This window comes from Rosa rugosa, chromosome 4 (genome assembly GCF_958449725.1).
Source record: "Rosa rugosa chromosome 4, drRosRugo1.1, whole genome shotgun sequence".
Classification (NCBI taxonomy): domain Eukaryota; kingdom Viridiplantae; phylum Streptophyta; class Magnoliopsida; order Rosales; family Rosaceae; genus Rosa; species Rosa rugosa.
Genome location: NC_084823.1, coordinates 50,755,537 through 50,769,810, shown reverse-complemented (window position 1 = coordinate 50,769,810; position 14,274 = coordinate 50,755,537). Strand labels below are relative to the sequence as shown.

The window sequence follows — 14,274 nt, the reverse complement described above, 5'->3', positions numbered from 1 at the left end:
ATGGGAGTATCTTTGCTATTCTTTTGTGGCTAGATGAGCCTTGTGCTTTCAGTACTTATACCTGAGAGGTATACATACCAACAGAGATAATGACCGTGGGTACTACTTTCGTCTATGTTCTGGTATAGCTAGCCTTTTTTTTTTTTTGAATAAGGGCCGGTACGACTGCCCTCAATCCTTGATTAATGAAACCGCATAATATATGGGGAGGGGGGAGGTGGTGCCTAAACCCCAAATTACAATATGTATCAAGAGAAATTTCTGAGATAATAACAAGAGTCTCCATTAAAACAATGTATTCTAGCAAGCACCAACTAGCGAAGAATGCTCTACTGGCTACTCTATTCGCTTTACAATTATGGTGACATACTGGAAATATAACTCTATTACGAAGAAGCATCATTACAAATAACACGGCTTTTCTACTATGTTGCCACCAGACTATAGATTCGGTGACACTTAGTTTCGCCCTGCCACTAAGAGGCTGCGACCATTTGACCAAGCAAGAAACTCGCCTTCTACCTAGAGCAGACACGTTACTGCTACTAGGAGGTTGCGACCATTTGCCAAAGCAAGGAACTCGCCGCCTACCTAGAGCAGATAAGGCACACAAGGAGCATAAACGAGGACCAAACCCACATACCCAAACCATAAAATGGTCGGACCTTATTAAAAGCGATAAGCAAAAACAACTAAAGACACAAAGTCAATAAAGGCTAAAAGATTGGGCCCAAAGTGTGAACCCAGGCCCAAATCTGAGCAGCTAGCTGCCAAGGGAGTCAAAAGATCGCAGCCCACCAGTGTAGCGCGACTCAAACCCAACATGGCCATCTCCGAACCGCCACCCTCTCCGCCGCACGGCCAACTCCGCTAGGCTTTTAGAAACCTATAATGTACGAATGTCAGGGTGTAAATTGTTGGGGATCATATTCAAATTATGCAACTTTGATAGGATGGATCATAAGATTGAGTAAATGTGCGACATTTGTACAATGTAACACATGCATTATGCTCATCAATAATTTCTTAAAGTGATTGTGATAGACAACAATCCCGGATCGTATTTATTGTAGAACCTTCGCGTGCTTTAGGCTGCTCTTAATTAGGGTTTAGTGGGAATTTTGGGTTTCCAAGGAACCTAAATGACCTGGAAGTTGAGGAACCCTCGGCATTTTTATCTTAACTGAGTGTAGTGTTGGTCTCATCGGTAGTTATTAAGTCTACAGGAATTTTTATAGTAAATCGTATTCAAAATTTTATGGACAGTCCCTCTTACACAATTCCTTCCCTATTCTGTAAACTGAAGGCCAAACTACCTCCTAAGGTATGGGTGTTAGCATGGGAATATTAATACCTTTGGTATTGTGCAGACGAAAAGCCCTATCCTTTGCCTTTCTCCTGACTGTCTGATGCGCAAAACTGGACCTCATAGTGGGAATCACCCAATTTGACATTGTCCAATTGCTAACGTTTCTAAAATAAATTTTATGAAACTTTCACTTCTCGACCACCGTAGAATGTAAATTAATAATTGATGCAATGTTTATTCTTTATGATTGGAGAGTTGGAGATGATTACTTTTTTTTTTTTTGAGAAGATGAAAATTCCATTAATAATCAAACAGATTACATAACATTGGATCCATAGTTACGGGACTGTCAACATGAGTGATTTCCATGAGCCAAAAAGGCCCAACCCCTAACCACATTTTACGCTCATACCCGCGAGCTACAATGAGTAACAACCAAACCTGTACCGATACAACCCAGCCATCAACATTACGATGAACTGTTTTCACTAGTTCGGACACCGCGACCCAAAACCACCAGACCACGTGTAAGGGTGATTCACCATCACGTTGATAACCAAAAAGCACCAACAAAAGACCAGACCATGACACAGCAGAACGACCATGACACCATAACAATGGCATCGACACTACATAGAAACACCCAAACCCTCGCTCACAAGAGGAGAGACTTATTTTCAACAGAACAACAACCGGACAGAAACCCCAAAACCTAAAGAAACTGAAAACAACACAAAACTAGTGAGGCCCAAGAAAAGAAGCCCAGCCCAAACACCCCTTTCCCCAACAGAGAGCAAGCGCCCCGGATAGTCCTTCCCGACGCCGGCGAGCTCCGATGTTACCACTCGCCGCCACACCGCCGCAACCCTATGCCACCGTGCCGCCTGGCCACGTTGCGGACAGATCCGACAACATGCATACAACCGCAACCAGATCCAAAACTGCGACCGATCCTGGCCTCGATTCGATCTCGTCCGCCGCATCACAGATCGCCGGAATGGTGGCGCCAGATCCCACCACCGGAAAGGGCCATCGAGTCGCTGCTCCACAACCGCCTTCGTCTCCGATCCGAGAGGGACATAACGAGATCTGTCTGTCCAGCCCAAGGTCGACGACCCAGCCTTCTTTCCCAGACCGCGCCTCTTCTTAGACAACCCACCGCTACTCATCATTAGCATCCCCTCCCGGGCCGGAACGCAGCGGTAGCGTTCGGCCGGGAGAGATCAAACCTTCGGGATTTTTTGCTTTTTTGTTTTTTTGTTTGCTGAGGAGCGAAAGAGATCGAGCCTTATGAAACCTGTTGGAGATGATTACTTAATTTTTAAGAAAAATATCTACCAAATGTGAAAAAAAAATTGGTCATTTTACATCTGCAAAGCTTGCAAATACAATATGTTGGGTGTAATTAAAATAAATAATAAATAAAAATAAAACGACTGAACAATTGAGTTCGATGTGCTGAGTTTTGGTAAACTCACTCTTGCCCTTATTAGTTTCAATTACGAACGAATGATTCAATGTATGTGTATGTCAATGTACAACTGTTATGAGAGTGTTTTGATGTGTTGATTAATTAGTTTTAATTATATGCTTTGTTAAATCAATTTCGATCGAAGATTTTGTTTACTCCTCCAGTTATTTACGGCGTACAAAAATTCCCGGTTGAAAATGGCTTTCACACGCATGCGGCGTCATCTGTCATTTTACATCTCAAGTTTTAATCTAGTCCTTCAGCTTATGTTTCACGAGAGAGACGCATAGTCTCCCATCTGTTTCCTACAGTACTCTTGCTTCCAAGAAGCCAATTAATCAACCGAAATGCCTAAATATTTGTGGAAATATTATTGCTCTTTGATCATACTCCTACATCGATCTCAGCCTCTTTCGCCAATACACTCCCCAGTCGGCAGACGCAACCGCAAAACAGAAATTGACCGCTGCTTCCTGGAAACATCCCGATCGAAGGCCATAAAAGTTGAGACACATCGCGGCTACCTGGTGTTCCTGGCTATAGTGGATGCATGAGAACAGAATCAGCTCTTTGATTTCGTTGCTGTTGATGAATGTGGAAACTAAAAGTCGACAATGACACAGTTATATTCGGTCAGATTGTTATAAATTCATTATCCCATGCAGCATATATATCGATCGAGAGAGATGGACGTTTTGGTGAGGAGTTAGCAGAAGCAGCAGCTGGGACCATCTGAGCCACAGCGGTTTTGGACGGTGTAGGCCGGTAGCGGTTGCTGCCGACTGGGTCCGGGCTCCACCACGGACCCACATCGGCTCCGGAGGAGGGCAAAGCATCATGGCCATGAGGGACGGCCCCTTCTTAGGGCATTGAATAGCCTTTGTCTGTGTTGGCTATGGTTGAACGAGAGGGATAGGAAGAAGGTGACATTGATTTAATAAGGTATGGGCATGACCTTCAGAATTGGGACCCGGCCCCTACCCCCCCCCCCCCCCCCCCCCCGCCCGCCGCCCAGTGCCTCTAGGGAGTTTGATCCCCACCTTGGTTTATGTTTTCTTTGGTCCATATATACATATTCCTGTTTTTTGATGTATCAATTTAAGATAACTGTTCCCATTCATGATATTTGCCTTTTGGAAATGTCCTATCAACTGATATTGTTGCTGGGATGATGACAATGGCTTAGAATACAAGCTACAACTTTCATATTTTTATAGCCACTACCTAGGCACCGTTTTGTTTTTTTTGGTCATAAGTTATGTTTCGGTGAAAATTCCAAGTAGTTGATAAGACGAATAAGTCATGGATTTTCAATTTGAAACTCGATGTTAGTAAAGATCTATTATAGAACTCAACGTTTGTATCCAAGTCGAAACAAGGTGAATTATTTAACTTTTTCAGAACGAAAAACTTTATTTATCGCTCTACTCATTATCTTTTAAAGGAGAAAGAACCTAAGACAAAATTAAGTACATGCACAGTATCTTTAATTTAGTAATTCTAAAATTACAATAAAGAATCATATGACTTCAATTAACAAGTTGGGAAGACGCTTTGTAATTGGATTGGAAAGTTATTATGAAAACTCAAAACTTTTCCCATCATCAAAAAACCAATTATTGTCCTTCAAATTGTGGGTACAAGAACATTGAAATTTAGGGTGTACTAAATTTGAGTTGGGATTGTTTGGAAGAGCTTTTAATGAGGACTTTGTAATCAATAGTTTGGGAGACCCATTTTTCGATTACATTACTGCAAATAAACCGTTAGATATTTATGCATGCGTGAGTAGATCACTTTTGAATTTTTTTCTTCCAAATTGCCAAGCATTAAGGTACCGAACTAGATTAAATCAATGGACTAACAAATATGTTGAACTTGAACCCTTTATGTTCAAAAATGATAAATCACGATTATGAATGCCTTAACATTTTTCATTTTAGTTGAAAAATTGCATAAATGATCTACAAATGAATATCTAAACATCTAACGAGTTGATTTATAGAAATGTGATTGAAAAGTGAGTCTCAACAAGAAGGTCCTCATGAAGTTTTCATTTTAGTGATTCTCAATAGAATCTCTTTCGAGTTTTTTGAAATTGACCGAAGAAAGGCATCACGGACTTATAAAAATCAGACCCATTACAGTTTGGGTTCTGAATAAAAGAAAATTTTCTGAAACTGACCCAAGAAGAATAATGGGCTCATTAAATTTAGGCCCATTATAATTTGGGTTAGGAGATAACTGGGCCAGAAAATTGCAGCTTGTTGATCCTTTTTCTCTGAAGTGGAGCAAGTATAGAGCAAAGCAAGCGTGTCTGATCCAGAAAAAGTGAAATCTCGTTCTTCAATTCTCTACCAGCTTCTTCTTCAATCTCTCTCTCTCTCTCTCTCTCTCTCTCTCTGTGAGTCGCAGTCAATGAAGCTGTTGCGGTTAGCGTTCGTCATCGCTTTACTGTTTGGATTGGTCGCCATCCTCATCTACATCACCGGAGTGTCCGATCTCTGTAAGCATCTCTCTCTCTCTCTCTCTCTCTCTGTGTCACTATATATATATATATATATATATGCATGATGTGTATAATGGTTTGAATTGTGTGATGCAGATGAGATCAATCGGCTCACCGATGATGATTTGGAAGCGCTGCAAAATCTGCAGAGCCGTTTCCAGAAATGTGTGGTGAGTCTCATCTTCTTCATTCTTTTTAGTCTAAATTGTGTGTGTGCGCTTTGGCAAAATTCAGTAATGTTGTTACTCTTGTGTGTGGAGACTAAAAAGAATGAATTTGAAGTGATTGAAAATCGGTGTTGTTACACTTGTGCCTGGTCTACCTATGCAGGCTGCGAATGGATTAGGTTTACAAGCTGAGACTAGTAAAGATTACTGCGGAGTCACCATGAAATTTCCTAGTGACACCATTCCTAAATGGGTGAGCATTTCTGAATTACACTTTATCCGAAAATCAGTGTAGCTGCTTAATGATTTAGTTTACAGACAAGAGCCAATGTTAAGCGCATTTTTGTATTGACTTACAATCTCATCAAGCAATACTCTGGAAAAATTTGTGTTTGCTTGTTTATTGTGTGCTATTTGTGGTTGATGATTTACGTAAGTTGATGACTCATATATTATCTGAATTTTTATGTACAAACAGAAAGATCCCAAAACCAATGAGCTTGAAGGTTTATCGTATGAGTTTAATCTGTGTGAAGCTTTGGCTACTTGGGAACAGGTGAGTACTGTGTTATGTCTGCTAGCTGATGCATGTATCATTCTTAGATATGTGCACAAGACTTGAGAACTGATATCTGTCGTAACTGTGTCGTCAAATCAAACATCCAGCCATGCATGTCAAATGTATTTTATTCCGTCTGCTCTGATCTCTCTTTCAGCTGTCAAATTTGATTTCGTTTTATGCTTTACAATTGATTTGTTATTCAGTGAGTTGATTGCTCAGGTGCGGAATAGTACCACCATTCTCACTCGGGAGTTCATTGATTCTTTACCAAATGGATGGGAGGACTATGCATGGCGTAGGATTAATAAAGGAGTACTACTGTGAGTAACACACATGAAAACCTTTTTCAGAATAAAGCAGTCTTGGATAACTATTGATATAGGGTATTTCTGTACTGCAGTGACCGCTGTAAGAATAAAACTTTGTGTGTGGAGAAACTTTCTCTGGTACTCCCTTTCACACCACCATATGTCCCTCGCATGTTTGGCCGTTGTGCTGTTATCGGAAACTCGGGCGATCTTTTAAAAACAAAGTTTGGGAGAGAGATAGATGGCTATGATGCAGTTGTTAGAGAAAATGGTGCACCAATTCAGGTCAAGCTGACTGCTTATTAAGACTTAAAATAGTAATGTTTATGACTTAAAAAGAAGTCTTCTGACCTTTTTTGTTCTATTACAGAACTATACTGATCATGTGGGCAAGAAATGTACATTTCGGCTTCTTAATAGAGGATCCGCTAAAGCTCTTGATAAAGTTGTGGAGTTAGATGGTATAAGAACTGGTCCATTTTTTATAGATATGGCATTTTTATTACAAGAGCGCTAAGTATATACAAATTTTGCAGAGTCCAGGAAGGAGGTCTTGATCATCAAAACAACAATTCATGACACTATGAACAAGATGATTCGGGTTTGTATATTCTTTTTCTGTAGCTTATATGCGTGTCCTTGACCTTAACACCCAACCAACTGATCTGCTTCTTGTAGCTGCGTATGCTTTTAATTAGAATCTTTAATGAAAGTGTAGAAACTCTATCTTGTAAAAACAAACTTCAATTCTTGCTTCTCACCATGTTTCCCAGCTGTTTTTGTTTTCTTATTTTTGTTGTTGATTGTGACTTTTATAACTTTTTGGCTTTTCCATCTGCAGGAAATTCCAATAAAAAATCATGTATATCTCATGCTAGGTGCTTCCTTTGGTTCTGCTGCAAAAGGAACTGGTCTCAAGGCTCTTGAATTTGCCCTCTCTATATGCGACTCAGTAGATATGTATGGCTTCACTGTAGATCCTGGATATAAAGAATGGTAAATATCCTTCCTACCCTGCCTGTCAATATCTCCTACAATTTTGTTTCTTGGTAATTCAGGAGCTTCAGCCCTGCATCACTTGGGTTTGACATATATATATATCATAAAGGATCTTGACAATATCCTTTCAGGACTAGATACTTCTCAGAATCTCGACAAGGCCATACTCCTCTGCATGGAAGGGCATACTACCAGATGATGGAGTGTTTGGGTGTAAGTTCTGAAATTTCCACTTAGTAGTGGTGTCTTACATGTTTTGGTATAGTCTGTGAACCTTGTCCGTTTCAATTATTTTTGTTTAATAAATTGTAAATTATTTAACTACTTTTATTAGAAAAAAATCCAGACATGAAGTTTCATTTGGTTGTTTATCTAAAAAATACTCAAAAACCTTTGCTTGACTTGTGGGAGCAATGTTCAATGTTTTCAATGTGGTCCCCTTGTCAACTTTACTTCTTATTACTGATATGGCTTACTTTTGTTCTTGTTAAGCTTATCAAAATTCATTCGCCTGTTCGATCTGATCCAAACCGTGTTGTGCATTGGGCACCAGATCGTAGTACTATTAATGCCGCTAGATTTGCATCAGAGAAATGGTTGAGGTAAACTTACAATTTTTATCTTACTTTTCTTTTATGTCAAGATCATATTCTCTCTTTAAAGTATGCAGCTATAATCAATGACCAGGATTTTGATCAAGAGTTAGGTTTGCACCACTGAGAATCTCATATAGTGAATATTGTACTTGGGAACTTCTAGCAATCCCCAGTCAAAGTATACAAATCTATCTCTTTTTATAGTCAGCTAGGTCGTTGGAACTGACTAGTTATAAAACTTGTGGAAAATGTTTAGAATTAGAGCAACAGAAGAAGATCACATTCGCGTCAAATAGAAGCTGTTCTCCACAGCTCTCGTTGTACTTCTATTCTACACTTATTGTTCTCCGTTTCTTTTATAATATTGGCTGTGTTCTGCATTGCATTGTGTATTTTCATACCTCAAATAAGTATTATTTTTCACTTTAAAAGTGTTGATGTGCTTTTGCTTATGTATATAGGAGGATTGGAGCAGGCTATGTAACTCCACTGCGTATGTGTTCATTTGTAAAGAAGCAAATCAAACTAAAGCTTACGCCGTTTCTCAAATTGAGAAAGGCTGCTATCGAGCACCAGGAATATGTGAAAAGCGCAACCCTGTACCCTCTTGAGCACAGTCCTCGCCACGGTATGCTTTGCACTGTGTGAACCACTTAAATACCAAGGACATTGTACTGGAATTACACCAAGCAACTCAGTTATTCTGCAACCTGAAGTTTGTGGTCAATAAATGCCATACTAGAGCTAAGGACCCAGAAAGGAGATGCTGCTCAAACTTGTTCAGGAAGATTGACAACTGGACTACTCAATGTAGAGTTTTGAAAGAGTGTTGTAAGTTTCTCACGGCCTTGCATTTATTATAATTCTATTTATTCATTACTGAAATAGAAAAATATTGAACTGATATCCAAAGAATCAGTAGCTAGAGTCATTTCACCTTTTGTTTTCCTCTTTTTCTGGGGCATTAGCAGTGTCTTATGAGAATTCATTACAAGGTTTCACAATCTTTGGATAGATGACATGTCTATAATCGATGATTCTGTTGTATCTGACATGCGACTCTGGTCTCATTAGTGCTTGTATTTTATGAATTCGAAACTACAATTAAAGTTTAATGTCTCTTTCCACTAGTTATTTATTTTGTTGCCTAAAAGAAGATCGAAGGTTTTGCTTGTAGGATTTAATATGGTGTTGCCCCTTCTTTTCTGTCAATCCAGATGAGAAATTGCTGCCTGCTTTATATCGCATTATCGCTTTTACTGTACCACATTGTACAACTGACTTAATTAGGTGCTAAATTTCAAATTTCTCTCATGGTCTTTTCTTAAGTATCTTATCAGAAGAACAAAAGTACGGAAGGATTTCAATTCAACAATTGTGATCTTTCATTGGGAGCTACATTCTAAAATTGTTTGTTTCTTTTTGGTCCTTAATATGTATTTCATTGTTGTGGTTTGAGTTTACTGTTCACATTACTGATTGAAGGATGCTTAAATGAACAACTACATTATTTCTACTATATGCTCTTTCTTGCAATTTCTAAAGGAGAAGAAGCAAAGGGATCTTGAATTGTGGTATATTAGCAAATCAGCATCTATTATTCTATGATTAGTGATCAACCTGATATGGATCTGACTTTAGTGTCACGAAACATTTTAGATGATTTGTGAAGTTTAATAATGCTGTACATCTTTTACAAGAAGCAAAGTCATGGACCATCTTATCACGTCCATGGAGACTTGTGATGTTTGCATATAATGAAAAGTACAAGGATGCAATAATTGAGAAGAAAGTTGAATATTTTTCTTGTTCTACAAAAGAGAATGTTGAGTGCATTATTTGTGTGGGTATTTGTTTGTATCAAGAATAAAGATCATAATCTTATAGGGCCATTCTTATCATGACAACAACATTACACAAAAAAAAAAAAAAAAAAAAAAAAAAAAAAATAGTGGATGGGGTGCAGCAGGGGACAAACACAAACTTATCAATCAATATTGGAATCCAAGTTTGAATGGATAAATACCTAATACCCAAAAGAAAGAAAAATCGAGGCAAAAATAAGCATAGCTGACTCTCTAAATCCAACAATTCCATCTACCATTTATAGCTAAAAGATTTTAGAGTCTAGATACATCCTGTGGTCAATGGGAGGAGACATTCCCAATCATGGAGAGCAGGACACGTGTCACCGTCCTTCTCTCTCCCTCCCTCCCCCCAAACTCACTCATTCACTCACTGGAAACCCTTCTCTCTCTTTAGTCACTTCATTTACTCCACCACTCTCTCTCTCTCTCTCTCTCTCTCTCTCTAGAAAACAACCAAAAGGACAGTCTTAAGAGCACAGCGCAGCGTGTGCACACACACAAAGCCCAAAGGGCTCTCCCCTTTTTCTTTCTTGCTAAGCATTTTTTTCAAAACAAACACACAGAGATAAAGCTCGAGTCTTTATTAGGATAATCGATAGAATTGATGGCGGAGATACAGCCACCGGAGATCAACGGCGGGCAATTCATGATGGGTTCGTCGGAGACGGTGGGGGCGAAGCGGCAGCGGAGGCCCAGCGTCCGATTGGGCGAGATCGGAGGAGACCAGCCGTACGATTCGAACCCGCGGCGGGCGACGAAGCAGTGGAGGCTACCTCCGATGGACCACCACCACCGGAACAAGGAGTCGAGTAAGTCGTCAAAGACTCGGCCTTTGGTGAATTTGAGCTCCGGCGGGGAGTTCGATGAAACCCTAGAGCGGGCGGAGAGAGAGGGCAACCTCGATAGTGTCGCCATTGGGAGCTGGAAGGTGAAAGAGACCAAGAAAAGAGCTTCGAGCGCCACGAAGAGGGTCAGATCCAATTGGGTCGCGGCCAAGATTGACGAGGGCGGCGGCGGCGGCGATGAGAAGTTCAGCGGCGGCGAGGATGGGGAAGATGGGTACCGGGAATTCGAACCCGAAGAGTCGGAAAGCCCGTTGAAAGAGCAGAGCCCAATTCATTCCTCGGAGAATTTGGAAAGAGAGGTGCTTTACCATGGGAGTAGGAGACCAATTAGGACTAGGGTTTTGGATCATGATGGTGTTGAGCTATCCGGGCCGTCGGAGAATGATGCCAGGGAGTGGAATGGGAGAGGGACTAGTGGGGACAGGAATGGGAATGAAGGGAGAGTGAGGTGTGGGGAAGATGGGGTTAGGGTTTGGCTCAATGGCTTGGGGTTGAGTCGGTATGCCCCAGTGTTCGAAATTCATGAGGTGGATGATGAAGTGTTGCCAATGTTAACTTTGGAGGACCTCAAGGACATGGGGATAAATGCGGTCGGGTCCAGAAGGAAAATGTACTGTGCTATTCAGAAGCTTGGAAAGGGTTTTTCTTGAGGTTTTGTTTTTGACTGTTGGTAAGAGAACAAATCCTCAGCCATGGCAATGTAAGATGCATGCCCGAAGAAAAACCTGGTTTGAGCTTTTGGTTATACATTCTATTTTATCTCAGATCATTAGTATTTTGGATGAGTAGGCTCTATTTTCGTTGCACTTTTACTTTTGTTTTTTTGGATTGAGTGCAATTTCTGATCCATATACTGTTTTGATAGTAATGCTGAACTAGTTGTAGTTATCCATCAATGGCCATGATAAGAACTTTCTTTTCATTTGGTCCTAGGACAGAATGGGCTAAGGAAACCGCCAGAATTGGTTCAAGAAAGGACCATTTCTTGTATTTTCCTTTCAGTTCTTCATTCTTTTTGTCAGGCATGCATTATATTTTTAAGATGGACTGTCCAATAACTCTAATCTGTATACTGATTTTCCGAGATATAAAGAAGTCTCGTATTGCTTTTAAGCTGTCTTTCTATAGAGCCTTTTGTTAGTTGATGTTAATCGTTTTGTATACAGAAAAGTATAGGATCTCATCTTCATTCTGCATTCTGATGCTGCAAAATAGTTCAGTACATTTACGCAGTTGTTCTTTTACAGTACTAGTCTCTGAGAATTTTTGTAGTTATGCATGTTTAGGATACTACAACTGATCAACTGAACCAAAATATAGATCTATTTGGTGATGGGGGGAGTTTTCAATGATTTGTAATGACAGAGTGAAGTTATCTTGAAAGCAAGGAACTGAGTTTGGAAATCCAATTTGGTTTGTTGTGGCTAGCAGAGGGAAAGCCAGAAAGTTGAGATCAGGTGTTTCAGTGAGGAATTTAACACTAGATCATCAGGTGTTTCCTTGAGGGAATTTAACAGTAGAGCGGATGTAATCTCAACACAATGTCCATGTGAAAGCCGGGTGGGATCATATTGAGTCTTAGTTTTAAGGGGGTCAATTCTGAGTTGCAGATGGTGCAATTTTGCATTCTAGTTTGGGCAAGTATGAGTGTGATTCATGTGAGATTGTGAACTGGATCGCTCAACCAATGGGTTCTAGTATGGTAAGACCGTAAGAGTATTATTTATGCGTCTCTTGTTGTATCTTGTGTGGATGCTATATGTCTAGTATCAGGAGTACAGTTCAAGCAGTGTAATCAATTATCAGATTACTTGCCCTCTTGTTGTACATGTAAAACTCTTCACTGCTTATTACCATAAATTTTTAAGCAGGCTCATTGCTTCCTTACTATTATTTTCAGTACTTATGTAGACAAGTTGTAGGAGTGATAGAGTTGTTAGATGCCAAGTTCTTACGTTGACTATTTATGTAGATTCTGCTTCACTATGGCATCCCCCCGTATTTTCAGGTTCTGTGCTATCAATTTGTGTTCTATTTCATTTTCATGGATAACTAGTTTGGCAAACTATAGGAGAGGTCTAAGACGTGTATTAGAGTGGACTACAGTATCTGTCATTTCCCAATGTTGGCTCTTCTCTATCAATTTGTGTTCAGTTTCGTTTTTAAGGATAACTAGTTGGGCAAACCATAGGAGTCCAAGGCTCTAAGCTCCATGTGTATTCACTATGACTGCTGGACGTCATGCTCCGGACAGTACAAAACTAAATGACTTATCCAGCATGTGTTCCCCCGCCTGAGCTGCAATACAAAGGATGTCTATGGCTTTTTCATTATTGTAAATGACTACTGAAGTTTGACACGTAAGGCGGTTGTCGATGTTGTGAAGTTCTGAACTGCAAGCACATCCTTTGTATTCACGCCTTAACCAAACGTGTGAGGTGTCTACTTTAAATGACCAAATAATGTCTTCTTCTGTTTTTTATCAAATGAAGTGACGGTAGAAGATGTTGCAAGGAGTGTGAACTTTACAAATAAGAGTTACAAACAGGCCTATTCATAATGTAATATTAAAGAAAATATTACAAGTAATAAGAACAATACAATTAGGAGCTACTGGCACGCATACTAATAACTTTACCCCTATTTTATCTCAATCAAGACTAACCAATGGTGTAATTTATTGATGAATTCTTCACCGGCAAACGATGTTAGCCTTTTTATTTTTATTTTGTAGGAGTGTTAGCCGCCGAACTATTTCAATTTTTTTTTTTTTCCCAAGAAGCTTGCGGGGACGAAATTTTCTTGGACAAGTGTCCCTTTTCAGTTTTTATATATAAGCATTATAGTCTGCTTAAACCGGCTCTTAATCTTTGGTGGGCTGTAAAGCATTAGGGGAATTACATTGCCTGCCATAACATGAGAGCCAATCTTCTTTAGCTCCGACCTGAAGAGACTGCCGTTTCCACTTACAGAGGATGACCCTAATACCAGACTGCCTACCAGATATGATTCTTTGAACAGCCGGAGATGGTGACATCGATGTTGCATTCCGAAGCTAGTGTATTTTGAGATATTGTACAACCTCCTGAAAGTTGAAATTCTGAGATAAATGAGGAACTTAGTCTCTAGACTCATAAGAAATTAAGCATGCACGCCTAGGACAAACAGATGATCTTGTATCCATAATTTTTCTCAGGGGAATTCAACCTCAAGTCCTTGGATGTTGAATGTCTGCATCTTCAAACCTAGAACCTCAATCAACTTTTTTAGGTTCTTATAGAAGAGACATCAAACCCGGCACTAAATCTAAAGCTATTTTTAGGATCGAAATCACTGTAAAATTTCATATCTAGCTTAGAGATCTCTAGAATAAACTACATTGTTGGATATATATAGTATCAACTGAGATGACAACTGCTGCTACTCAATTCGGACCAGTAACAATAACGTACAGTCGGTACAGAGAACAAACAACTACACAAAGAAGGAGGCTAGGTCAAGTAATACGAGTATATGATTTAGTAAATGAGAAAAATGCACCAAGAATAACTTGACGTTGAGCGTCTGCATCTTCATATATAACTAAACTGTGTATTTTTTTTTTTTTTGAAAGGGGTTTGGAACAGGCTGGGAGGCTCAA

At 39.7% G+C, this 14,274-nt stretch overlaps 2 protein-coding genes across 3 annotated transcripts; both read left to right on the top strand.

Annotated features, from left to right (window-relative positions):
* Positions 1-5,081: 5,081 nt before the first annotated feature.
* Positions 5,082-9,036, top strand: LOC133743048 (sialyltransferase-like protein 2). Of its 2 annotated transcripts, XM_062170784.1 has the most exons (12): positions 5,082-5,286; positions 5,386-5,459; positions 5,620-5,709; positions 5,935-6,012; positions 6,238-6,338; positions 6,419-6,611; positions 6,697-6,787; positions 6,863-6,927; positions 7,168-7,322; positions 7,457-7,538; positions 7,818-7,927; positions 8,383-9,036. In XM_062170784.1, the coding sequence occupies exons 1-12, from the start codon at positions 5,199-5,201 to the stop codon at positions 8,567-8,569; spliced, it is 1,314 nt and encodes a 437-aa protein (XP_062026768.1). In that variant the 5' UTR covers positions 5,082-5,198; the 3' UTR covers positions 8,570-9,036. The 2 variants fall into 2 exon arrangements, with proteins under 2 accessions (XP_062026768.1, XP_062026769.1); XM_062170785.1 differs by lacking the exon at positions 5,082-5,286 and having other exon boundaries at positions 5,409-5,459; positions 6,222-6,338.
* Positions 9,037-10,059: 1,023 nt separating this feature from the next.
* LOC133743049 (uncharacterized) lies at positions 10,060-11,429 on the top strand. The gene has a single exon (XM_062170786.1). It carries the CDS (start codon positions 10,394-10,396, stop codon positions 11,282-11,284), a length of 891 nt encoding a protein of 296 aa, XP_062026770.1. The 5' UTR covers positions 10,060-10,393; the 3' UTR covers positions 11,285-11,429.
* Positions 11,430-14,274: the final 2,845 nt, after the last annotated feature.

Bases quoted from the DNA above. Each gene is read 5' to 3' on its own strand.
- LOC133743049 (XM_062170786.1), top strand. From the start codon at position 10,394: ATGGCGGAGATACAGCCACCGGAGATCAACGGCGGGCAATTCATGATG.
- LOC133743048 (XM_062170784.1), top strand. From the start codon at position 5,199: ATGAAGCTGTTGCGGTTAGCGTTCGTCATCGCTTTACTGTTTGGATTG. The intron at 6,339-6,418 runs GTGAGTAACACA...TCTGTACTGCAG, and splicing joins ATTAATAAAGGAGTACTACT to TGACCGCTGTAAGAATAAAA. The intron at 6,788-6,862 runs GTATAAGAACTG...CAAATTTTGCAG, and splicing joins TAAAGTTGTGGAGTTAGATG to AGTCCAGGAAGGAGGTCTTG.